Source organism: Macrobrachium rosenbergii, chromosome 10 (genome assembly GCF_040412425.1).
Source record: "Macrobrachium rosenbergii isolate ZJJX-2024 chromosome 10, ASM4041242v1, whole genome shotgun sequence".
NCBI lineage: Eukaryota > Metazoa > Arthropoda > Malacostraca > Decapoda > Palaemonidae > Macrobrachium > Macrobrachium rosenbergii.
In genome coordinates, this window is record NC_089750.1 from 52,950,985 (window position 1) to 52,977,313 (window position 26,329).

The window sequence follows — 26,329 nt, forward strand, 5'->3', positions numbered from 1 at the left end:
TACCAATATAAGTTTATTAAGTGAAAACCACATATAGCAGCACTTTCCTTAACGAGTCGGATGACTCAAGGTGCCACTTTTTCGCGTAACCTCACCTCTGTCTTGAAATACACAAAATATACTGTATAGTAACAACTGTAATTCTTTTTTCTTAAAAATAACAAAATTATAACAAATATTTTAAGTTTTCTTTTTCACATTCATATCAGTAGTAGAGCCCCTGACAACCCCTGCATGTGAGGAATTCACAAAGACTTAACTCCTGTCACACATGGCAGGAGACAATACAAGCATAGAACATTTAAGAATGGAGGCTAGAATTGCATTGAACCCCTATGAAAAGGGATAGTTATAATCAGAAGACACCTCACGTCCAGGGTTTGTTTATGGTGTACATCTGGGAAGACTGGCAGAATGACTCATTGTAAAGTGAATATTTCCAATTAGCGTTGGCCAGGTCAGGTTAAAAGGTCGTCATCGTGCAGCAAGACAGTGAGGATCCACTTGTGATGGGATGTTGTTTTTTCTTTTACATTTTTTAATATATATATATATGTGTATATATATATATACTGTACTTTAAAATGTCACCTGGGTCTAGAGATGCCTAGTTAGACACTCTGGACAATTAAGTTTGCAAATAATCCAGGTGACTTATGTTAGTGTCCCCCTAGTTTCATAGATGATTAGAAAGTAGGTTTTCCATGGCATTAACTTAAATTATCATGAAAAATAAAACACCACACAGCATCATGTAATAAAAAAAGTATAAACATCTGGGCAGGAATGATCCCCCAATCAAAACTGTCCAGTACATATAAGCAAGCAATGTCTGCTAAGGTATAGCTAAGTATAACTTTATATACCCTTACACCACATACAAAAAGAAACCTAGTATCTTACATTACGTACCTTATGACTTAAATATTGCAACAAAACCAAGAAATTAAGATCTCTGTATCACAAAAATATTAAATTTTGCACAAAAATATCAAAATTTTGTCTATTAACAAATATAATTCACTAACAACATATCAACAAAACTTACAATATTCAGAACTATACACCTGAATATTCATATAAAAAAATATGCATAGATTAGACATGAGCTGCTGCCTGGATTTATCAAACTGAGAAAGAAAGATCGCAGAGGTTTCGGTGAACAAGCATCCAAAGTCTCTTAACGACGAGGGCCCCAGATGGTAGGAGCTGCAGCCTGGAACGCTGGTGCACCCATGGATGGGAAATCTTCAGAGGAATTCATGTTAGGAGCCTCCTGTGCCCAAGGAGCACCACTAACCACAAACCCTTGCTGTAAAATATAGTTCAGTTTAGATATGCAGAAAAAAAACAAAATGAAAATTACTACGGTAAATCATGAAAAAATCTAAACTATAGAGGACTGGTCACTTGCCTTTCCTGGAGTACCACCACCCCTTGCGCCTTGTGGAGCTGAATCATCAGACTGGAATACACTCTTGTTTCCTTTATTTGGGCTCATGTAACACTCCATATCCTCTCTCTCCACAATATCTTGCATGTATTCCTCCATCAGATTGAGAAGATGGTCTTTACATTCTTCAACATCTTCCTCAGCGCCCATTACAGTAACAGTGTTTGGATCATCATCTCCACGAGGGAATTTAATTTCCACCTAATGAATAAGAACATTAAATTTATCTACAGTGCCCTGAAGAATAAGGTTACAGTACAGTTTTTAATCATCCACACAAAAAAAAAAATTAAACTGGTCTTGCATATATATACTTATGCCCAAGAAAAGAAAAAATACATTTTCCTCTCACCTTGTAATCTTCCATAATTTTTCTAATGGCACGGCCTCGGGTTCCAATAAGGCGAGAGTGAATTCTGCTGTCAATTTCTACTGTATCCTTGACCATCTTATCCAGTTCCCCAGTAATGGCTAAAATGGCAGCTTTGGCATCATTTACGTTCTTTTCATAACCTGTTATAGTAATTACACTCTCCTCTGGATCACCTCTGGGTGGGAACTGAATATTTACATCATGCTTTTCTCTGATCTTGGAGATCACAGCTCCCCTCTTACCAATGATCTTAGGGTGATATTCAGGGTCGACTTCCATACGAATCTGGAATGACCTAGCTTGTCGATCCAGTTCTTCTTCCTCCAGCTGAGCAACTTTAAGCTTGAGAGCTTCTTTAGCTCTTTCTGTGTTGGCTGGGGGACCAGTTATCTTAATAATGTCACTTTCTTCTTGTGGAGGTGGAACCTGTATGTTCACATCATACTCGGTCATCATGTTACGTACATTCTCTCCCTTCTGTCCTATGATAAATCTGTGATGTCTAAAAGCTACTTGCTCTTCCACAGTTATTGGGACTAATGCCAACAGGGCATCTCTAGCAGCTTCACACTTCTCTTTCTTGCCAGACAAACGAACAATGTCCTGAGGCCTAGTAACAGGCTCGGCATCCCCGTTAACTTCTCCATTAATCTGCATCTGTGACATATCAATATTCAAGTCCTTCTCAGGGAACTTAATCTGTACATCAAATTCTGTTGTGATAGCCTGAACCTTACTACCACGAGCTCCCATTACTGTACGATGGTATTTCTGTGGAATAATCACTTCCATGCTTATAATCTCATCCAACTCTGTAACAATTTCAGAAATACGAGCCTTAGCTGCCTCTACACACTCCTTTGCACCTTTCAGAGTCACCTTGAAAAAACAAAATAAACTTATGTTAAACTTGAAAAGATAGCCTGAATCTCTGGTAAATTACAAATATTGGGAGGCTATGAATAAGTTTCACTAGTCAAACTTTAACCAATAGTGATCCAAGCTTTATTGAAGCTGTGTAAACAAACGTATCCATGTTACGAGAAACAAGTTTCACTAACCTTATCACTTTGAACACCAGCTCTTGGGAATGAGACAGTAACCCCTCCATACTGATCACCAATCTGACGGAGAACTTCTCCCCTACGTGCTACAAAATGACGATGGTGTTTAGGATCCACAGTCATTGTGTCTTCTACTATTAAATCAAGCTCTTTGATTGTTGCCTCAAGCTGCTCCTTTGCTCTGGCTACGGCATCCTGCAAAATTAAGTTTTAAAAAATTACTTGATAACATCTAATGGGAGAATGCAATCGTTTCAGTATGACACTGCTAACAGACTGTATAGTACAGCAGTATTTATGTACCACTATATCACAAAAACTAATTAAACTATAGCCTACATACCTTTTTACCAATAATTGTTATGAGTTCCTTATCTTCATCTTTGTCTGTAGGGAATATAATTCTTGCTCCAGTAGCATCACGGATCTTACGAATGTTTGCACCATTTCGTCCAATCAAGAATCGGTGGTGCTGAGGTTTGGCGCGTACCTGTGAAAAGATGGATGTAGTTCTTCACCCCTCAAACATAAAACCAATAGATGGCTCTACATTTCCATTTCATCACTGCAATTCTACTTACAGAAATTAATACAAAGTGTATAACCAAAATCTGGAAAAATTTACTTTACTGAAAAAATTGAGTTCTTTAGAAAGAGCCATGGATATACTCACTTCTGTAGTAAAACTGGCTAACTGCTTTTCATTGCTCAGTTCTACTAACATCTGCTTAGCTTTCTGGACTTCATCCTTGGGTCCTCTAATGGTTACCTTTTTAAAAATAAATTTTTTTTTTTAAGTATTATTTAAAGTACAGGTTCCTTATTGCTTATAGTACTATATTTTTCTTTATAAATTTTACACTTTTCACTTATCAAAGTAGAGTTAATGGCTGTACTATAAAAACAATTCAAGAAAAGTTTTCCAACACATGAAAAGCTATATTACTTTACACACACACCCACAATTTTTTTTACCCAAATTAGTAGGAAAAACTGCAGACCCTGATAGAGATCTCGCGTAAAAAACAGTAAATTACACTGGACAATTTCTCACAGTAATCCCACTGATGCATGTTGTCTATTTACTAAATATCAGTTGTTAAATTTCACTGGGCATGTAAGACTTCAATAACAAGAGCATAAAGAGCTATAATAAAGGAAAGACATGAAGATTAGTGCTTATATAGTTGAGTGACTCCTGAACTTGGAATTATCCAATTTTTACTAACATTCAAAGGACAGAAAATATAATCTCAATGATAGGATAAAATCTATTCATAGTATGTAAATAAATTTGTTAAGTACATAGTTATCTGTAAAGTTCCTAGAATTTACTGACATTTACTTCCAACAAACAACACTGTCATGAAGCTAGACCAGTTTTTTATACCAACTGCTTCATAAAGCAACAAATAACTGTACTATTTGAAAATGTCTAAATTTAGCCTGGAAAACCATTTGTGCACCAACTTGTAGTGCAAGTGAATTAGATGAAAAACCTCATGCATTTCTTCACAACAAGCATCAAAGAGGAAAAAGGAACCTAACCCAACAAAAAATAATACAACTAGACTTCTTTCAGATGGATTATAACAAGAATTCATACACTTAAACTTGCAATTGCTGCCTTGATAACTTGAATCAAGCCAATACTCGAATATCTTGCCAATATTTAAACACATGAAACTTTCTAACTTTATTACAGTAAATCTTTACGCCTAAAACAACTTGCTAGAAAGTAAAATGCATTACCTTGTCGGAGTTTGCATCAGGAGGTGGGAACTTTATGGCAACTCCTCCACATTCCTCACTGATGCTCTGAATCAACTTTCCACCAGCTCCTATCATTGAGTTATGGAACTTTGAGGGGATTATGATATCCAATTCGACGATGTTGGCCTAAAAATAAAGGTTACAGCTCTAACAATTTACTGAATTTTTCTTACAGAACAAGGTTATCAAATAAGCAAGCTTGAAATTGTTAAACAAAGGGCAGAGCTATCTCAATTTTACTGATACTTCTCAATATTATTCAAAGTACACCCATAGATGACAAGATCTGATAAACTTTAACTTACCAATTCTTCCTGTATCTTCTGAATGCGATCACGTGCTTTTTCACAATTTTCTTTCTTTCCTGTGATAATGATTTCATCACTGTTCTGCCCTTCTGAGGGTAAATCAATTCGTGTGTTCGTCTCCTCACGGATCTAGAAATACAGAAATTTTACTACGTAATAAAAATGTGAAATCTTCCTATTTTATTTGAGTTCAATCTAACATGAAAGTTTCCTGACCAAAAAGTGTTCAATGAAAAGTGGAAAGCCAAACTTACCTTGTTAATGTTTGCACCTCCCTTGCCAATAACAAATTTATGGAACTGGCGGAAGATAGAGACTTTAATTTGGTAATTTGATTCCAACAAGTCACGCAGCATTCGTTTCAGGAAAGCATAGCACTGATCAACATCGTCCTTGGGTCCACGAATCCTGACTATGTCTGAAGCTTCACCTACAGATGAAGGAAAAATTCCTAAAGACCTTGAAATGTTATTATGTAGTAACATACTACTGTATTACCACATATTACCTTTTATGTCACCCTTATATATAAGCACTGAGACCAGAAGCTACCACACTGCCCATAATCCATCATGAATAAATGATACAGCGACCAAAGCAAAGGATTTCAACACCCATTTTAAGTTAGTTGTGGGCTGTTGGCCATAAAACCGTTGGAAGGGTAACTTTCTGATTGCAGCAAGCTATCTTAGTTTTTGCTATTATTGCCCATTACATACCCCTATCTACATCCAGGAAGCTAAGAGCTATCAATGTTTGTGAAAGTGAAGGTAGGCAGCTTCACAAGCTTTAAGCTGCCTGAAAACCATATTTAATATTCAAGATATCACTTGCTCTTCAAAACTTTGGTAACTTTAATCTTTCCTTTTTGTACCATTTTGCATCTTTGTAAATGTTGCATCAACTGGAATATTAGAAATTGATTACCCGACTTTCCAAGAGTTGTCGGTATTGAAACTAATCAATAAATCAAAAAATAAAGAAATTGTTCAAGAAGAAACAAAACTGAAGATGCTCAGATTTTGTATACAAATTTTGTATTCCACTCAGGAAAACTATGGTCAACAAGTTATTAGCAAAATTCAATTTGATGGAAAAATAGCACTTCATCTTTCCAACAGTATGTGTGTTTTGGAAATTTGACCTTACATAATACTAATTTATACATAAATGAAAAAAAATTTCAGATATACTGTAGGTCTCGAAACATTATGCAATTATGTTTTATTACAATGAAGACAATTATTGGAAATAAGTTGCCTTGGAAACTGTTGCATACAAATATCATGATTTTTAATTATTTTCAAAGGTACGTTTGGATACTGGCCCTCGAATGAGTATCTGTCCATAAAAAAAAAACGCATTTTTTCGTTACAATGAGGTAAGTAATGGAATAACCGACTTCTTGTGCTCCTGTTTCCCATGGAATATTTGGTGTTACAAGCAGGGTGTCGAGTTCCCCTTTCCGTGCAAAGGGTATTAATCACTCAAGGTAAGTCTTCAGGAAGCACCAGCTCTCTCAATGATGCAAAGTTTTGCTATAAAACTCCCCTGCCTCAAATCCAGCACATGGGGCAGTATTCTGCTTCCTTTGAGTCTATGTTTTCTCATTCCTTCAATAATTTCATTGCTCCCAAATAGTTTTGAGATCACTTTTTTGAAGCCAAAGAGAGAGAGTGTGTGTGGGGGAGGGGGGGGGGGGATCGAGCGCTGTGTAGCAATCATTGCAAACAACTTTATATCACTTTTTTGAAGCCAAAGAGTGTGTGTGTGTGTGGGGGGCAAGCACTGTGTAGCAATCATTGCAAACAACTTTATAACTTGAAGATTTGATTTACATTTCTTTTTCGGCATTCCAGGTATTATCAGCTGTGAGGGTAATAGTGGATCATTCAAAGGATAATCAGCTAATGCTAAAGCATGCTATATCATTGTTCTCCATTTGAATGATCATTTACTTCTGAACATGACAGCAAAAAACTATACTAGTCTTCTTAAAAACTGCGCTTTCAAACTGTGCAATGAAAACTACACATACTTACAACATGACTTCCACACCCGAGCTGGGCTTTCTCAGTAGCAAATGTGCCATTTACATCTAAGTGAGATGTAAGATGTAACAAATATATTTCACCTTATCTGCATGTGCCTTTTTTCTATAGGCACCCTTTACACATTAGATCAAAAGGGTATCTAAGTCCAGTAAGATTCTCATTTCAGTTAAGTTTAAAAATATGAAATAAAATGGTCACGTGAGAATTTAAGATGCAGTCTAGTGTGCCCAGATTTTTGGAAACTTTGATATTAAACATAAACCCAAGAAAATTTATGGGGATTGGCCACCTTAATCCCAAATCTAGTCAACATGCATTTGGGATGAGTCTTGATGCTTCACTTTTTCTTTGTAAAACCCTACTCAGTTTAATAAACTGATGCTTAAACTATATTTTCACCTTATGTCCTAGCATCTTTATTATGCTTACTCATTTTTTCCTTTCCTCTTCACGTTTTTATTTTTGTCGACTTAAAAGAGAAAAATTACAACCTTTAATATTCTCTAACCCACAACAATATTAACCTCTAAAAACATTAAACCTGTAACCCTAGATCATTTTTAAGTACATTATTTTTTGTTAGGCATTTGCAAAAGATAAAAAATACATGAATTATAAAAAGCTTATATTAAACCATACCTGGATCTGGGAATGAGATTTGAACCTGATTGAACTTCTCCCTGATTTCCCGGATTTTGTCTCCCTTAGTGCCGATGATTGTTCTATGGAACCTCTGCTCGATAATGATGTCCCTTTCCTTTTCATTTTCCATCTTGGCAACCATGTCCTCTAGTTCCTTAAGAAATGGAAACATACTTCAGGAACATTCCAATAAGAGTGAAAGAACTAAAAAAAAATACAGAGCATGAAAGATGGAAGTGAAAATACACTGTGCTCTATGAAGAACTGCAAACCCTGTAATACCCTGCCTTTTTTACATACTAAGAAGTGAAAATATACTGTTCTCTATGAATAGCTGCAAACCCTGCAATACCCTGCCTTTTTTCTACACTAAGTTAATGATTTTTAACTGGTATCAATACCAAAACTAAGCAGCATGTAAGTTTACAACCATAGAATATAATTGGTGCTTCAAGTTTACAAAGGCCTTACAATATAATTGGAAGAAAACAGCACAAGGTTTACAGCATTTATAATACATCTACAGGAAATGAGTCAACAGGATGCTGACGATTAAACATATAACTAAACCATTTGAAAAAATATCCCTACATTATCAACTAACATCTCTCCTCTGGTACTTAACACTAGATACTTGTGTGTGTTTTTTTTTTAAGTAAATGAGATTGAATTAAGGCTATCTCACAACTGCCACAGTACATACCTCATCAAAACTATTTTCATAACTTTGAATGTCACACAACCAACTAGTTTGCTCACAAGCCCCAATCATACAAAAAAAAAAATGTTACCATCTTCCTCATTACAATACAGTGCAAAGGTAACTTGCATTGATACATGTCTACATGCATTTGTAATTTACCAGAATTTTCAACCTCTGTATGTAGTACCTAATTTTTAAATAAATGTATCTTTTCCATTTTCTTCTTCCACATCCACTTTTACAATGTTGTATCTAAAACACCCACTCTATCAACAAAATGAGTTACATTGCACACAATTTCTCATCAAAAACTTCAGACATCCTTGTCCTCACTTTTAGTACCAGCAATTCCTTACCTTTTTAGCCTGCGAGACACCTTCTGGGCTCCCCTCCAACCGAATAAGATTGCTTCCATCAGCTTCAGATATATTGATGAGAACCCCAGTATCATTACGAATCCTGTTGATATTTGATCCACTCTTTCCAATGATATGCTTGTAGAACCTGTCAAAAGTTTTTAACAAATGTTAATGTCCACCAAAAGGTAAAAATACCTACAGCAGCGAAATATGAAAGCTGTAGCACACAAATATTAAATTCAACTCACTTGGGGTCCACAGTAATCTGATCATAGGTGAGCTTGCTCTTCATCTCTGCAATCATAGTTTCCAACTTCTCCCTGGCTTCTTCAACCTCCTCAGGAGGACCTTCAAGCCGGATTCCTCCCTGCTTATCAGTGAACTCTACATGAACCTGGGAAGAAAGTAAAAAATAAAATTACTGTATAACAATTACTAAGGTCATACCTGATCTAGAATAACTAAAAAACCTATTTATACACTAGGAAAGATTTTCATCCACTGCCAACAGCCAGGCTCAAATTTAACTAATTATTTATATAAAAAATATTCACTAGTTTCTATACAGAACTGCCCATTTTGATAGCTTAAACCAAGAAAAACCCTGTAAAAATGCTTATACCTGAGTATTTTAATAGTTTTATCACAAAAAGTGCATTTATTCATGAAAATTATATGAAAATACAGTAATTAGTGAATATTTCTCAGTGAAAAATACAGCGAATGGGCGAATTTTCCGCGAATGATGGCTAGATATGTTCCACAGAGAAACCCGCGAATGCGTGAGTCCGCAAACCATGAGAACGCGAATACGGGGGGTTTACTGTATATAGATATATAGATTATATATATAATATATATAATCTCAGAGAACTCTGTTTTTAAGATTTGACAGTTCTACCTATGTTTACCCCTACAGAATTAGGTACATACATGGTATGAAGATTTATTGCATAGCTGGGCATCACTATCTACATAACTGTTAAGACAAGCCTGACCACCATGTTCAACAACCAAATGGAATGCAAGCTTAGAATTTACTATGACCTAATAAATTATCTAAGGAGGAAAAGATGTGTTTAGTTTACCTAAGCACAGGAACTAGCTTAGCTCAGAGGTAAATACTACAATAATGCAACCCTGAAACTGCCTTTAGTTTATACCTGAACTAATAATGTTGCAGTGCACAGGTCCAACTTTATTCGCCTTTTCAGATAGGTTTATATAATTTTTTTTTCTATTTTACTTTCACAACATCTTTTGATTTTCTTCTTCCACCTATGGACCTCTACTTTCTGAAGTTTCATACATTAATCTGTGGCCTTTATGGTTCCCCCCAAGAATGTATATAGAAAAATAATGGTTAATTTGCCAAACCTAAAATTCAAATACTGTATATAGTTAAGCTTCCTCCACTGGATCACAATTAGATAAATTACTAAAAAATTTTCAGTATTGCACAATAATACCTAAAAAAAAAAAAAAAAAAAAGCCACATTAGAAGAGCATACTAACTGATAATGCACAACATTACTTCATTAGGGTGTATGAAATTTAATTACAGTCTTCTCTTCATTCTTTAGTGCTTGAAGAGTTTCTCCTAGTTAAAGACCAGTATCAACAAAATATCTTTCCTGTCAAGACCCTGCAAACCCAACAAAAAAAAACTACTACTTTAGTTAATAAATCAGATTTTGTACAAGCATTATTACTAAAAATAAACTTACTTTAGGAAGGTCCTGCGTGATCTGGCGGATATTGGCTCCTTTCCGGCCAATGATAAATTTGTGAAGCCAAGTTGGAGCCTCAACATCGATCTGCATAAAGCTATTGGCTTTAGCATAAACCAACGTCAGTGCTGTGGGATAACAGAAATAAAAAAGTAATTACAAAGGCTGCACCTCACAATTCTACATATTGTTTTACAAATAATTTCAATTTTGTGATAGAAAAAATCTTTACATCTAAATTTGCTCATCACTTGTAAATTCATTAATTGGCAATAACCATTTCCTCTTCCTATTCAACATATAGCAAACTTTTAATGCAGTAAAAACCAGCATTTCACAAGGCACTCACACCTACATTTATTGCTACTATTAGGTCTAGGTACAAAAGACTACCTTCATACATTAAATAAATTGGAAAATTGTTCCTTGAATTTTCTCTACTCACCCTGACCAAGTTTATCCTGAAGGCCACGGAGAGTTATAGTTTCAGATGGAGAATCTGTTGGTGGCATTTCAACAGATACCCCCGTCTGCTGTAAGATTTCTGTGATGTTTGCACCACGTGGTCCAATGACATACTTGTGCTGTGATTTGCGAACTTCAACAGACACAGTTTGACACTTACGCTCCTGATATACAAAGAATTTAAATGCACACGAATTAACATTTTCACAGATAAGACATGCCAGGTCAACATAACATTTGTCACTTGTTTTCAAAACAATCTTATTCATTTGAATGTCTAACTCTCAACTTACCATTTCCTTAAAACACTTAGAAATAATATCTTTGCAGAGGAGGACACCATCTTTCTCTCCTGCAATGGTAATTTCATTCTTCATGACACTGGGGGGAGGAACATTAATCCTGACATTGTTTTCTGTCATCAAAGCTATGATTTTTTCATTGTTTGCCCCACAGATGAAGGGATGGTACTGCTTGGGAATCTCTAGTTTCTCATAAGCTTGCTTGCTCTGGTGTTGAAAAGAAAAAATATTAAGCTGACTAACATTGTCAAAACAAAGGTAAAAAAAATTATGAGCAATTTTCCAAATTTTTTCAAGTACATTTAACATAAGAACATCATAGAGCTTTGAACCTTTGTCCCATGATAAAGTAACTTCCACTACAATTCTCTCATTTTGAGAAAAACACTCCAATTATTCAATAATATACCTGCTCATCCGAAATAAGACGAATCTCATGCATAGCCTTTTCTATGCTGTCCTTTGTTCCTACAACGACAATCTCATCAGAATTGTCATTGGCATTGGGGATCTGGATCTTGGTAGCTGTAATGCTCTCTAACTCCTGCAATTTCTTTCCTTTCTTTCCAAGAATGAAACGATGATGCTCCTGCAAAATCAACCAAATACACATTACAAAATGTTCTATGCTGGTATATCAATTAACCTCAACTATTTTATGATGTATGGTGAAAAATATAAGAAGAGAATCTTTAACCAAAGCTTTTGTCCATTAAGCTCTTATACATACACAAATAAGATGCATTATATAATATAAAACTCCACCAACAGACTAGATCATAACCTATTCTATTTACGAACTGCACATTCAACCTCAAACACTATTGTTTATGCATACAGTACTGTTATTCTGATCCCTTATCTTTGATCAACAGATGCTAGATGACAACCACCCCTCCATACGCACTTCTTAAGACCTTAAATGTGAATTGTCTTAAGGCAAAATTCCTGAGGTCAATGGCTAAGCACTGAATAATTCGAAACACTAGAGCCACTTATTTTCTCATAGTATGTAAGGATGTTGATGTACTGTATGCAAAATCAAGACTTCTGTGATGCAACTTAAGATTTCCTCTTCTTTTTTGTTCTGCTTTTGGATATCTAGCTTCTACTCCAATTTACATTTCAATATACAATTTTTGGGCTTTGATGCCTTATCCCTAGCAGTTTTCTATCTTCTATCTACTCATTACTTTTTGTACTGTGTATTTCAAGTATGTCATCCTTGGTCATCTGGAAATATTTTTGCCACTTACAAATTAGAAAGACGAAGTTTCAACAAATGCTAATGCCTTGAAAAATGTACAAATTAAAAACTAATGAAAAGTAGCCAATAAAATTCATTCACTATCAATCTAAATTAGAACTGTAAACTACAGATTCCATCTTCAGTTCCCAAAAGTAGCGAATCGATATATATAACACATTTGCCAACAGATTATACTATTCACTCTTGCCTATGACAATAGTTCTTGCCTATGACAATAGTAGTGAAAGTTCTACATTTAAAATCTAAAAAAACAAAAAAATACTTATAGTATATGGAAATGTTTTCACAAAAATTTGTTTTGCCACGCTAAAGTACATACATAAACTTAACATTAATACCGTATAGCCTTAATAAAACACAGTGAGTGTCCACATATTTAAAAGTATGTGTGTGTAACAACACTAGCCTATAACCTCTACATTTACAAATGCTGCTGTACCGCCTGAGGTCAGCCCCTCTCAATAAGCAGAATAAAACTGCTTTGAGATACATTTTGGCACAGTTTGTACAATGCTCAAAGCTGGGGACTTGACATCTTAACCCTCACATTAATGATACTTGATATTACAAATACACTAGTGCAATACAATATGCAATTGAACTCAAAATCTCAAGCCAGCTGGGCTCCCACCTTCGGAATTTTGACAATTTGACGAGCCTGAGTCTGGAACTTCTCCAAGATGAGCCTCTTGGCCTTCATAACAGCATCATTTTTGCCTGTGACTAAGAATGTCAGGGACTGATCTTTGGCAGATGAGATCTCAATGTGGGCATTAGTACGGGTGGTTATGTCGGCACAAATACGGGAAGAAGCAGATTCACCAAACTGGTTGTTTCCATCAATCTTAACTCTCTCTTCATAAGGAACACGGAATACCTGAAAAAAAAAAATTGTATTTATCATAGCACTACTTTTCTACATACAGTATTGATGTTGAATGGCATCATGGGATTTCAACATACCAGCAGCTGGTATTACAGTATATTGCACACCATGTGGGAAGGGAGGTGGGTCAGCCCTTCTGCTATTTATATTTAAAATTTATTGTCAAATGATGAGGCTCAGGTCACTACCAGTTAATGTAGAATCCAAAGAGACCAGAACTACACGAAACTAGAGAAAATTTTACCTGAGTTATAACAGAAGAGGCAATGCGCATGTCACTGTTCTTACTCCAGTTGCTTTCATTGGCTTCCATTACAGGTACTTGATTGAGACCAGCATTGGGCAGGGCTGGGAACAGCTGAAAAACATTCCAGGTTTTAAGGAAAAAACAACCTCACATTTATAGAACTGAATTCTGGCAGCATATTTACACTTACATTGCAATTATAAAACTAGTTTGTTTAAAGTTAAATTATTTGAGCAATAAGTACCAGCACAATACATTAATACTTTCTTTCTGCAATTCCATAAACATATTTATACCTGTATGTAAAATTAAAAGAACTGCTTACAATACCACCATACTTCCTAACTTAGAAAAAAAAATCTAACAGAATGGTACCATCTTGTACCAACACCTCACCTCATCATAACTTAAAGGCTCATAAGCCTGATCAGCATTGGTAGTTGCTGGGAGCTCAGATGTTGGGGCAGGGGAACTTGGGTCAACCTCCTGGGGGGCGGAGGGAACTTCTGGGGACTCCATCACTGTCTGCTGCGTGGGGGTCGGGTCCATGATACGCGCCGAGTCGTTACAGTAACACTAAAAGTTAAAAGCAATTCAAAGTGAATAATTATAAAACCTGTAAAATTTTATGCATAACAAATGCAATAGTGTATAAACTTTTATCACTTTCCAAAACAGTTATATACCTCTTAAAAATCCAAACACTGGGAAACAAGCAGGTTAACCTTAAATGTTAATCACCTGTTAAAATTAAACACAACCAAGTGACTTTTACAACCAAACTGACCATGTAGCTTGACCCCAATATTCTAAGACATCTATGAAGGGATAAAACACTAAACCTTAAACTATAACCATTCCATTATAGTCAACAGTATTAACAGCAACACAAATGGGGTAAAAACACCCCCCAAATGGCCTATTTTATAATTTACCCTAATGGCCTGCTTTAACAATCTACGAAGTGATCAATTCACAACATAAAAGCTCATGGATGGGCATAACCTTAAGGCCTCTGTGCAACTGGATCCTTTCAGTTCATTTTTTATGTGTTCTCTTTAGCCTCTTCAGAGACTGAAAGAAACTTCTGTCTTACTCCAAATGTCACGTGTCTTTCTCTGTAGTCACCCTTTGTTTATAAACCAAATCCTTCTGGCCAGTCCTAGGAGTCAGACTCAGTTAACTTGGTTAGACCATTTCATAATTTCATGATAAGGGCATCACCGAGAGATGCCTGTACACAACGTATGAGATTAATATCAGTGACAAAATCAATCCCCTTAAATCACAATGTCAAGGACTCCAATCCAAAAAAACATGAAGATTACAAAGTCATTCAAATTCAAGTCAAGGGAAACCATGCGCTATCCTAAATGATACAGTATATCAGGATCACTCTCAAAGGTGAAATAAAAAATTATAAAAAGTAAAGTATCATGCGGCATGTATAATGTAAGCAATATGATGATCATTACAATATCCATTAAATACAAGAAATACTAAGTACATCATTATAAAACCTCATCTCTAGCAACCCAAACAGGTTACTGTATAAGAAACCACATATCCCCTAGATAAAAGTTACTATCTCAATACAAGGTCACACAGTTAAGAGAACACTATCTAAAATGCTGCTACTCTATTAATAAACTGGAGTCTAACCTTATCAAAACCCATTCACTATCACTAGACTTTCTAAAATGCTGACTAAAAACAGCTTATCCATGGAAAAACAAATTTTAAAACTGATAACACTCAAGGCAACCAATTATCTAATGTCAGATAATTTGTCAAAGTACAACACATGATGTCAGGGTTGCAAATAAGGGTTTTGGTTTTAATACACACTGCATTATGATCAACTCTGAAAAATCAGTAAACTCAATTTCAGGGACATAACTTGGCCTAACTTAAAATACATAGAACCATGAAATAAAACCAAATAGAACAAAAAAGATCTATACCCTAAGTCATCTATCACTTACCATGATGTAATCTTCCTTTATTCTTTATTACTTTAACTTTCACCAATCCTTTGCCTGACATATGATAATCAATTTGTAATCAAATTATAATATACAGTCATCATATTACTGTATTGACAAAATCCAACTACGTTATGTTTTTGAAAGCATCTGTATAGGCATGAATGTAATCAAATGATAAGCCTCAGATTATCTCAATACCATGTACGACATCTTACTCAAGCCTCCTGCTGGTTTTGTAATTTTGGCCAACATTTTCAGCAAGCATAATGTAGTACATACTATAAATACTTGCGCCATCCTAAGGAAAGAAAACTTACTTTCTGTCCCTTTTAAATAAGACTTGAATACCCTCAAATCATATATACTGTACACCATTCATACGCTGTACAAAGGAATGTAAGCATCCAAGCTTGCTTGTTTATTCAAAATATCTAAACATCCCAACCAAAAATTTAAGTCAAATATTACAGAAAACTACTGCAAAAACACAAAGCTGGGAATCCAGTGACCTTTTCTGTACATTGTACATACACATTCCTAGCTCAATCTTACTCCCTCAAAAACCATGATGTGCATTCTTATTAGTGGAAAAATGAGCATGAAGGTGTGGCAGGCTCCCTACTACTGTAAGTGCCCTCTACTATGTAATGACAGTAAGGGTTACAGCATATTTATTCCCAGTGATATATCAACAATTTATTCCTTATTTCAAGCTATGTAATACTTACGCCCTTAATCCAAGTACAGTACTAATATGGCTCTGTCTAGTGTGACAAATCTCTTTAATACTTTAAATGAACTCTACTATAGTGGTTAAGAGATTACAATTATCCACAAACAACTGCTTGAGCCTTTCAATCGGGTTACGAGAATAATAATTGTCCCTATGTCAACTATACAAGGGATCAAGGTAATTTAAACTCATTCTTATCACATACCATATAAGATTGTTGTGATATCCAACTGATAAAAGAATATAGGGTGCACAAGGGGTGGGTACCTTGAAATAATACACTTATGCCCTGAAACAATACCCCTTTCATTGCCATAAATCTTCCAAACCATCCGGTTGAGATTCATCAAAACAAGCTTGAGCTGTCAAACTGGTTCAAAGCTGTTTTAATTAACTTTCTAGTTCTGACAACTGTAAGTTTATATATAACAAGCTCTGTCTGTAAATTCCACATAAACTCACTGTACATGTGTCATAATTCAAACAGTTAATAAAGTATATTTATCAAGACATTACTGTATTAAAAAATGGCAGTACTTTTTATTTCTTTATAGTTTTTTACTGCACACACACTTATATTAGTAACCTATGCATATAAGCATACACGCACACCCTCATACATTAACAAAAACTATAAAAATGAATCTCACAAAAGTACACCAGCACATTGCGTAGATTTGCCAAAAAGAATAAAATTAATTTGTGTACTGTATATGAAATGCAAAATGCTCAAGTTCCATATCTATATACAGTACAAGCAACATCTTCATTCCGCATTTTTAACTCAAGAGGTGTTGTCTCACGTTATTACTTATTTGCATTTCATTTCACGTAAAAATCTAGTCAACTTACAGGTATTGTTCTATTATATTTACACTTTTGTCTGATGGAAGGAAAAAGATAACCTTCATTTAATGGAAAATACATTATCTTCAGATAGAATCAACCTGTTGGCTGTGAACATAATCCTGTTCACATCCTTTTAACTAAAAACTTCAATGCTTCACATAATTCACTGCATTTACACAAAAATGAAAGGATTTTAGCATTAAGAGATAAAAAAAAAAAAAACTAGGATTCTCTTTTGTCTGGAACCACTCCAAACAAGTGTCCATCACAAAATGGCAGCATATAAGCAGATTACTTTCATTATGGAGTAACTAGCCAAGTACTCTATGAAGTATTTGTGGCCATGTACAAAAACTGGTCATTGTATAAATTTTAAATGTCATCAGTGTATGAACATACTGAAGGGACAATCAGGTTCTAAAAGTAACATAGCCTGCAAGAAATTGTGTCAATGAATTCCATGCTGTAGAGTCAGGATTTGTGTATTCTCTTCCACAGCTTTCTTCATTTATCTGTAAGCTAAGCTCTTTAGTCATTAACAAACTCACTGATTAAGTCACAGCTCTCAGTCAATAATTGTTATTGTGGGGTCAGATGCCAATGCTTTCTTGGAAGAGCTCATTAATCCGTAACTTTGACAAGTTTTCTACAAATAATCATTAATGCCTGATTATGTGCCTACCTTCAAAATGGGGAAATCATCATGCCTCAATTTCCAGCACAGTATACAGTACTGTACATTTCTGAACACTTGAAAGCAAAATTATGAAGAAAAATGGCAATTTAAGATTTCATTAGACCAAAAAAGTCCCAACACCAGATTTCATGAAATTACAGTACAATGTCTGTCACTGTGCTTACCAAAATGGCTTAAAATGTTTCCCCAATGAGAATACTAGGTATGGATACAGCAGTCGGTACTGTACGGTAGGCTGGAAAGAAAAATAGCTTCACAGCAGTATGCAAGAAGATAAAGGCCGTTTCACACCGGATGCAATGCTAAGCACGCTACGCTATGCTACGGAGCCACGCTAGCTATACTTGCTTTGCTTGTGTTCATACTAAAAGCTATGAATGTCTGCGAACAATTCATGCAAGTATGTAAGTATCTGCTGTTAATCTGCTCATCTTTACTACTACAGTATATTTAAAGTTAATTTATATATTAATCTATGATATTAATATTCTTTGGACACTTGCTTCTCCCATTTGAAAGTGCTCCTGTTTAATATTAATAATAATAATAATAATAATAATAATAATAATAATAATAATAATAATAATAATAATAATAATAATGAAAGAAACAGACCCTCTCTTTAACAGGTTTTATTGAAAAGGATGGCGCTATTATGCAAATTTATCTTAAACAGGATCTTTTCTATTTTCCTTACAATTCACTTTTTAGGCTCAGCAATGTTGGTCAGCAACTGGCTGATATTCATATTGGAAAAAGGATAGTGTGTGGAATGAGGGAAGTCTTTAATTGAAATATTCAATCAGAAATCCGTTTAATCCTTCGTGGTCTGGATTCAGGCAGTTCTACTTCAGGTTGTGGCACCGTCGACGTGTTTCAACCATCTCGTTGGTCATCCTCTGGACGCGGTTGAGAAGGATCTGGAGAAACAAGGCACTTAGGTCGGTATTTACAGAGGATCTTGATTGGTACTGAATTATGATTGGCCGCCCAAGCAGGTCATCTCGGGCAGAGCCTTCTCTCCCATGTTGTTGTTCCCGGGCTCGTCTTGCGTGCGAGCGGCATTGTAGTGCTGGGGATGAATGGGAGAATTTCAATCCTCAGATGCGGAATTCTGATTCGCTTGCTCGTTATGGGGGTCGCTCAGTGCAGGTCTCCTGCGTAATATTGAGGGTTGGTTTCTCCTTCCCAATGTGCAATGCTTCTAGGGGGCGCAGGCTGCAGTGATCCAAAGTTCGGTCAATTATTTCCATATTCGTGATTATATCTTTTCTACCAATTCCCTTTTCTCCAAGAGAATATCCTGCCACACCCAAGAGGGACCCATCTTTAACCATGCCAGGACCACCCATAACCAGAGAATTGCAAGAAAGGATATAATCACGAATATGGAAATAATTGACTGAACTAACGGACCACCGCCGCCTGCACCTCTTGGAAGCATTGCACATTGGGAAGGAGAAACCAACCCTCAACATTACACAGGAAACCCTTCTCCTCCCCACGGCCACCAGGAGACCTGCAATGAGTAACCCCCATAGAGAATGAGTGAATCAAAATTCCGCATCTGAGGATCAAAATTCTCCCATTCATCCCCAGCACTACAATGCCACTCGCACGCAAGATGAGCCCCGAACATCAACATGGGAGAGAAGGCTCTGCCCGAGATGACCTGCCCAGGCAGCCAATCATAATTCAGCACCAATCAAGATCCCCCTAAAAATACTGACCCAAGCTGTTTCTCAAGATCCTTTTCAACCACGTCCAGAGGATGACCAATGAGATGGTCGAAACATGTCGATGGTACCACAACCTGAAGCAGAACCACCTGAATTCAGACCACGAAGGATTCCATGGATTTCTGATTATATATTTCAGTAAAAGACTTCCCGCATTCCACACACTATCCTTTTTCCAATATGAATACCAGCCAGTTGCTGACCAACATCGCTGAGTCTGAAAAGCAAATTATAAGGAAAATAGAAAAGATCCTGTATAAGATAAATTTGCATAATACAGCCATATTTTTCAATAATAATAATAAAATGATAAAATAATGATAAAATGATAAAATAATGATGAAATAATAATAATAATAATAATAATAATAATAATAATAATAATAATAATAAAAACTTGACCATGTACTGCTGAAAATAAAATTTTACTTCGAGTAAATTTGCTTGAGTATACTTTATACCCCCATGTTAATATATCACTTGCAGTATATTTAGATTTAAGCCATGAGGCAGGAACATCTGCTGTGAGACCCAAGTGCGTATGCGCGAGGCACGCCAAGTCCAGAAAAATTGAGCGCCCAGCAATCTTGGAAGCTATGAACACTATGTTGTAGACATCAGTAGCATAGCTTCGCACCCAGTGAGAACGGCCTCGCTTAAAACAATGCCAGAAATTAAAAGCCACGTGCCGCAGTATGGCTACCATAGTGTGGCGCGCAATGCATCACATCCAGTGTGAAACGGCCTTAACAACTGTGCCTGCCAGTCTTTGGGAACCAATCTTTGGGAACATTTTCTTGTCTCTTAAGGACTGTTGCCAGTAAACTTAGAAATTTTAATATTTTATTACCATTGTATGAATTAAATATTATATTACCATTGTACAATGCCCCCTATCATCCAGATTTTACTGCACACAATCACTAAGCACATTTACTGAAATTCATATTACTAATGCCATGTATTTTGTCATTCTTCAAAATTAAGTAAAGCTACTCAAATGTGCTCGAGCCTAGCACCCGTAACACCCACCCCAGGCTAGGCCTGAAAGTATATACGAATAATTTCTATGAAGCAGCCAGACAACTAATGACCTGTTGTCTTTCACAGAACATATATTTAGACCCTCCAGTACTTTTAGTTTGTCCAAATCATTAGATTCACTTTAAGCAAGAACCTCCTACTGTATTCATACTGTAATTAATCTTAAAACAATGAGATAGGATGCGCATATGATGAGAAAGGGAGAGGCCCAGTTACACAAAGTAGCAGCTATGGGCCAGAAGGCAATTCAAGCATTAAGTGCAGCAAACATACAGGGGAAGAAAATTACATGTCTAATCTTAATAAAAAACCAGACAAATTATATTTATTGATGGTTTTGAGATAACCCACAAACTGTGGTTAACTGCTTTACGTTTCAGATAGAAACAATACCGTTAAGTCATCAATCCTCATATCATAAAGGTCAACTTGCAATTTAAGGTCAATGTTATTACTTGCAACTAAAGTATTCTCTCGTACAAATTCCTCCTGTGGTATATGAAGGGGTTCCCAAGGTTTTTTTGGGGGGGTGATTTTGAACATTACTGTATTTAAAGTTGTTTTATCTCAACTAAACATTTGGTCACAAAGCTTCCTTGTTATAAGAAGTTCTAGTTAATATCTACAAGCATTAGTTGCAAATTAGGTCTCTCCTTGTGGAAGAATATGAAGTGACATCTTTCAACTTTCACAATATTTGTAATTAACATTTGTTCATAGTGAAATGTTTTTAGTATTGCAACTTACAGGAAACATGCAAATAACTCATTTTGCATGCATCCATCTTCAATACAGAGGTGAATGTGATACTGTTTTGCAATGTTTTCCATCTTACGGAACATGGACAGAAAATTAAGACTGCATACTTTATCTCAAAAGTGTGCATAATTTCTCTCAAAATGCTATGTTAATGCAATTCTTGGATTATTATTTAGCAATAAGATTGTTTTACAGCAGAAATTCTAGTTATAAAAATTTTTGTGAAATAGCCATGCTACACACTTCAGTCACACCAATTTTACTGTACATGTGCATACTAACGAAAACAAGTTTCTTTGGCACAACCGAGTTTTCTGTACAATGAATAATCAAGGCCAACGAAAATATATCTACCTTCAGGTGGTCTCAGTATAATGCTCTATGAACAGCGGCCCATGAAACTTTAACAACAGCTCGGTCGTAGCCTGTCCTATATTGTTGCTAGATGCATGATTATGGTTAACTTGAACATTAAAATAAAAGCTACAGAGGATAGATGGCTGCAATTTGGTATGTTTGATGATTGGAGGGTGGATGATCAACATAACAATTTGTGGCCCTCTAGCCTCAGCAGTTTTTAAGATCTGAGGGCAGACAGAAAACTAAAACTCGACATGACTTACTCTTAAACTAAGGTAAAATACCCCATTATGTTAATAAAACTTTCAAAAATACACACTTCGTATCAAGAACAATCTGGACCCACATCTAATTTAAACATTACTTTGAAGGGGTGTTTGATCATACACATATAGTAGTCATTGAATTATCTGCCAGCCTACTCATAACATTTTGTTATACTGTTATTTAAATAGTTTTCCAGAACACACATGAAAAATTTACACAACTATGTGGTTCCTTTTGCAAGTATAATGTTAGCCTTATTCCACCTAAGTGCAACTACAACCATAAACTTGATTCTTCAAGACGAGGCTACAATCTGCTGCACAACTCACGTGCACCAGCACAGAATTACAGAATTTATACAATATAATTTCAAGGTGCAATGTCTATCAGTTTAAAATGTATTTAGGTCATACTGAAATGGTAATTACAGTACACTGTATATCAGTTACTTGCCAGACACATGAACCATACATTTTAAGGATCTGTATCTTGGGTTTTATACATTTTTTTACCAGTACTATTGACGCATACTTGGGTTAAGTTTCCCACAACCCCTATATCTAATTCTGAGGGAAACCCAGTAGGAAACCATGGATTTGGGTTGAGAGAAAGCCAGAAATAAGAGAATTGCACTGACAACAATGGTTAAAACATCAATAATCACGAGACATGTAGTCAGAAATAAATTCTTCATCTACCACAATCAGTAAGCCAAAAAAGTATTGTACACAATGACATAGCAAGGTCAGTAACAACAATACATCCTAACTGAACTTTGGGCATGCGCCCTATCTGGCCAGAGGGACTCTGACCCCAGCCCACCCAAACCAAGAATGGTGTAACCTATAGATACAAATATGAATGCATCTTAAGTGAACTTCACCTGCTGGGTCCTACCTGGCAGGAAGGGGAAGGGGACATTCGTATGTCCTCCGAATCCCTCCAACTAATCTGATCCACGTAAGTAATTTAACCTCTAAAGTGAATTGCACGGATACAACCTAACCTACATTGTCATGTTACACCTTTCTATGGGGTTTCACCATACTGGACCCCAATCTAACTTGACCTAGAGAGTTGTAAACTGGAGACATACAATGATGCATCCCCATCAAATCTGACAGATATGTAAATGAGAGTGTGAAATACAGTGATGCACTCTCACCTATCCTAGACCATCAGGTCTTAACTGGCCATATGACCCCTGACACCCCCAAACTATCTTATACTGTATAACGCTCACCTTTATTTTGTAAAAGTGGTCTTGAGTTTTCAACATCTGAATAATTTAATGTTCTTTGGATCTGGTGAACTGATTAATTTGGTGGTGCTACTATAGTACATCTACCATCCATTTTCTGCATTTGGCCCCCCGGGGGATAGTACACAACATGGCAAAACAGTGTAGGCGAGTCACTATTTCGCCATGTTTAGTACTAGTCCCTTGGGGGATCAAATAGTTTTGTATAAAGTTTGAGGAAGCAATTGCCATAGGCCTTAATTGGGATGCTTGGTAGACTGCCCCCTAATATTTGGTAGGTCACGAATGGCTCGGTAGATATCATGCTACAGTATAGTAGCACCAATTTGGCTACATCGCAGCATTATGGGAAACTGCAGTTCAAACATACGTTGTCAATTCTAAACACTTTATAACAGCAATGGTTCTGAACTGGATGGACATTACACATCCCGCATTAAATGTAATAGCATTAACAGGTAATCAAAATTAACAAGAATACTATAAAATTTGGATAATATTTTTTTCCACTTCCTATGTTGCACAAACTTCTTTGAAAGAAGCATAAAGCGAAGAAAATGAAAAAAGATGAGTTTTATTAGGTAAAGTGATGAACCTGTTATGACATAAGATAAGTCCACAATCAAAACAATTGGAGAGAGATAAGGCACATGCTCTCAAGCTTAAGATAAACCTATTACCTTGTTCAGCCTAATTACACTAGGGCCCAAAATTAGGCTACCATACAAAAGAAATATGTTACCAAACATTTCTGCTTCAAATAAGCATAATCTCTACCCTATCATATACTGTACTACTCAGCATCAAGAGGTAACCTGGAAAAAGGGCAGAATGGCCTTCATTGATACCACCTACAATTCCAGGTAAAAAAAACAAAAAAAAACTGTGACCTAGCAAGCTATAAACATTGGTTACCACTCACATAAAGCAACACATGCCAGAAGATATGTGAAACAGGTATAAATAAATGTTGAAGTTTCTAATGGACTAAGTTTGTGGAGTAATGCCAGCAAGATTTATTACTTATGTCACACAAGCACATTTATTTTTCTTTCCATATTTCGCTGAACACTGTCACCTGTTTAAAATTCAGTGTCACTGTTTACACCAACTAGCTGAACTGCAGACCCACATGTTTGTCAGAAACTGGCACAAGCATTGATGCATGAAGACCAGGGAGATCAGTTATCCCAACAGACGGCAATACAAGCTTAATTAACAGGTGGTGTGATACAAAAACAGTTTTGTTTACTGTACATTCTAGAAATAGTTTTTTCCTTCAATATCTCAGATTGAGAAAATAAGTAAATTACTGAAAGAAGGGATGCCATTGGCAGGAAGGACCTCATGTTTCTGTCAGACCCATTCCACTCTGTCAGATCCATTTCACAGGTAAGGCCCATTATGAAATGGGTGGTTTTTGGTGTGATGCTTGGCTGACCAGGGATATCTAGCTAGTCTAACAGCTCAGCCTGTTCAACAACACATGGTCCATCTGGACACTACAACCCGCAAGATACAAAACAGGAAAATTCTTTAGATAAATCTTCCAGCCTACTTAACACATTACACCCTAGGCTACTGCAAACCACTTCAAATAACAGTTCAAGTTTGATTATCCCACACTATCCTACCCTAATGTGTTAGTTTCATCATGACAAAAAATTCAGTTTCTGCCTACAACCCATAGGATAATTCATATCAAGAGGAACCTGTCTAATGGACCATCAGCTCACAGACTTGCCGACTTGGAGAATAACCACAAGTGCAGAAAAATTCTAAACCGTAGGACAAGGGAAGGCCTCTTAAGATATCTATTATATTCGTCCTTCATACCTTTTGCTATACTAAGCAAAGCCATTAGTTGCTTCATGAGGTCACTGGCATGTCACTGTAGTTGAGGGCAAAATAAACACAGTACTGTATGGGCTACAAGGACAGTTAGTTAACCTACAGATAGAAAAGTCTAAGGTTTCCAGTTGAGTAAAATGTCAATTCTGACAGGCCAACTGCTGTATATATAAATGGAGGCAAGGCCAAGGCTTAAGCGTATATGTCTGGCAGTCCATCCACACACGGTAACCCACTTTCATTTTGATTAAGTTCCTGGCCCGGCCATAAAACTCAATTACTTCAGTTTTACCAAATTATAACTTGGCCTAAATGTGAAACCTGCACCCTTCATATGAATGAGCAACTTCTTGCTGCCCTGGGGAACTTTTTATTCTAAGCTAACGCAGGGAAACGAGAGAAAGCCTGACATTTCTAGTGGGCTATCCTTACTAAGCTATTAATAGGGTCCTGTCTCAGTTCTCGATATAATTAGAGCAAAACAGAGCGAGCCCTTTAACTCAGTAGCCCCAAAAGAAAGCCTACAACCGTCAAAATAGAATCCTAACATCAGGTGGAACGGAAGATTCCACTTTATTGACAGAAACACGGAAATGAGCTTCACACTACGGCGCACTCAATGCCATCTTGACCGGCGACTAAAATTACGATGAAGATTCTTCGTCTCTCCCATGAGATTTTGACAGCTGACGAAGGTCAGCAGAATGACAAATTAGTCGGTGAGGAGAAAGAGGGTGGTCAGGCAGGAGAATGAGGTAAAAGGGAGCGAAGGGGCAGACGAAAGGAAAGGGGTGGAGAAGGGGGGGAGGAGGAGGGTGCGGCCACGCCAGCCCTAACGACGTGGCACCAAAACACAGACACCGCACAAATAACACAATATTGACACTTACTGTACTGTAGCCAGAGGGTCCGTCCTAAGGAAAACCACTTTGGTTGAGTAGCTCCACTTTGAGAGGTGGGTCTGCAAGAGAAAGAAGAGGAAATGAAGGCCCAGTCCATCTGGTATGCATCAGGGGGTAGTGAAAATATCACGGTTTGACAGGTACACTGACGTCTTGTCGTCTTACCTTCCACACGCGAAGTGAAATGCCAAGATTGAGTATCACCGAGCGCAGACGACTACTGAACACAATGCGAGATCTGGCTCCGTTC

General features: G+C 36.5%; 1 protein-coding gene across 1 annotated transcript; it reads right to left on the reverse strand.

Moving 5' to 3' along the window:
* Positions 1 to 26,329, reverse strand: Dp1 (satellite-binding protein 1 Dp1). The gene is made up of 21 exons (XM_067110252.1): positions 26,245 to 26,329; positions 26,068 to 26,138; positions 14,026 to 14,205; positions 13,627 to 13,740; positions 13,128 to 13,373; positions 11,636 to 11,815; positions 11,218 to 11,433; positions 10,905 to 11,088; positions 10,457 to 10,587; positions 8,978 to 9,123; positions 8,727 to 8,874; positions 7,665 to 7,821; positions 5,226 to 5,401; positions 4,969 to 5,100; positions 4,643 to 4,789; positions 3,564 to 3,659; positions 3,234 to 3,380; positions 2,888 to 3,085; positions 1,806 to 2,705; positions 1,415 to 1,654; positions 1 to 1,312 (listed from the first exon to the last, which is right to left on the reverse strand). The coding sequence occupies exons 3-21, from the start codon at positions 14,176 to 14,178 to the stop codon at positions 1,181 to 1,183; spliced, it is 3,843 nt and encodes a 1,280-aa protein (XP_066966353.1). The 5' UTR covers positions 14,179 to 14,205; positions 26,068 to 26,138; positions 26,245 to 26,329; the 3' UTR covers positions 1 to 1,180.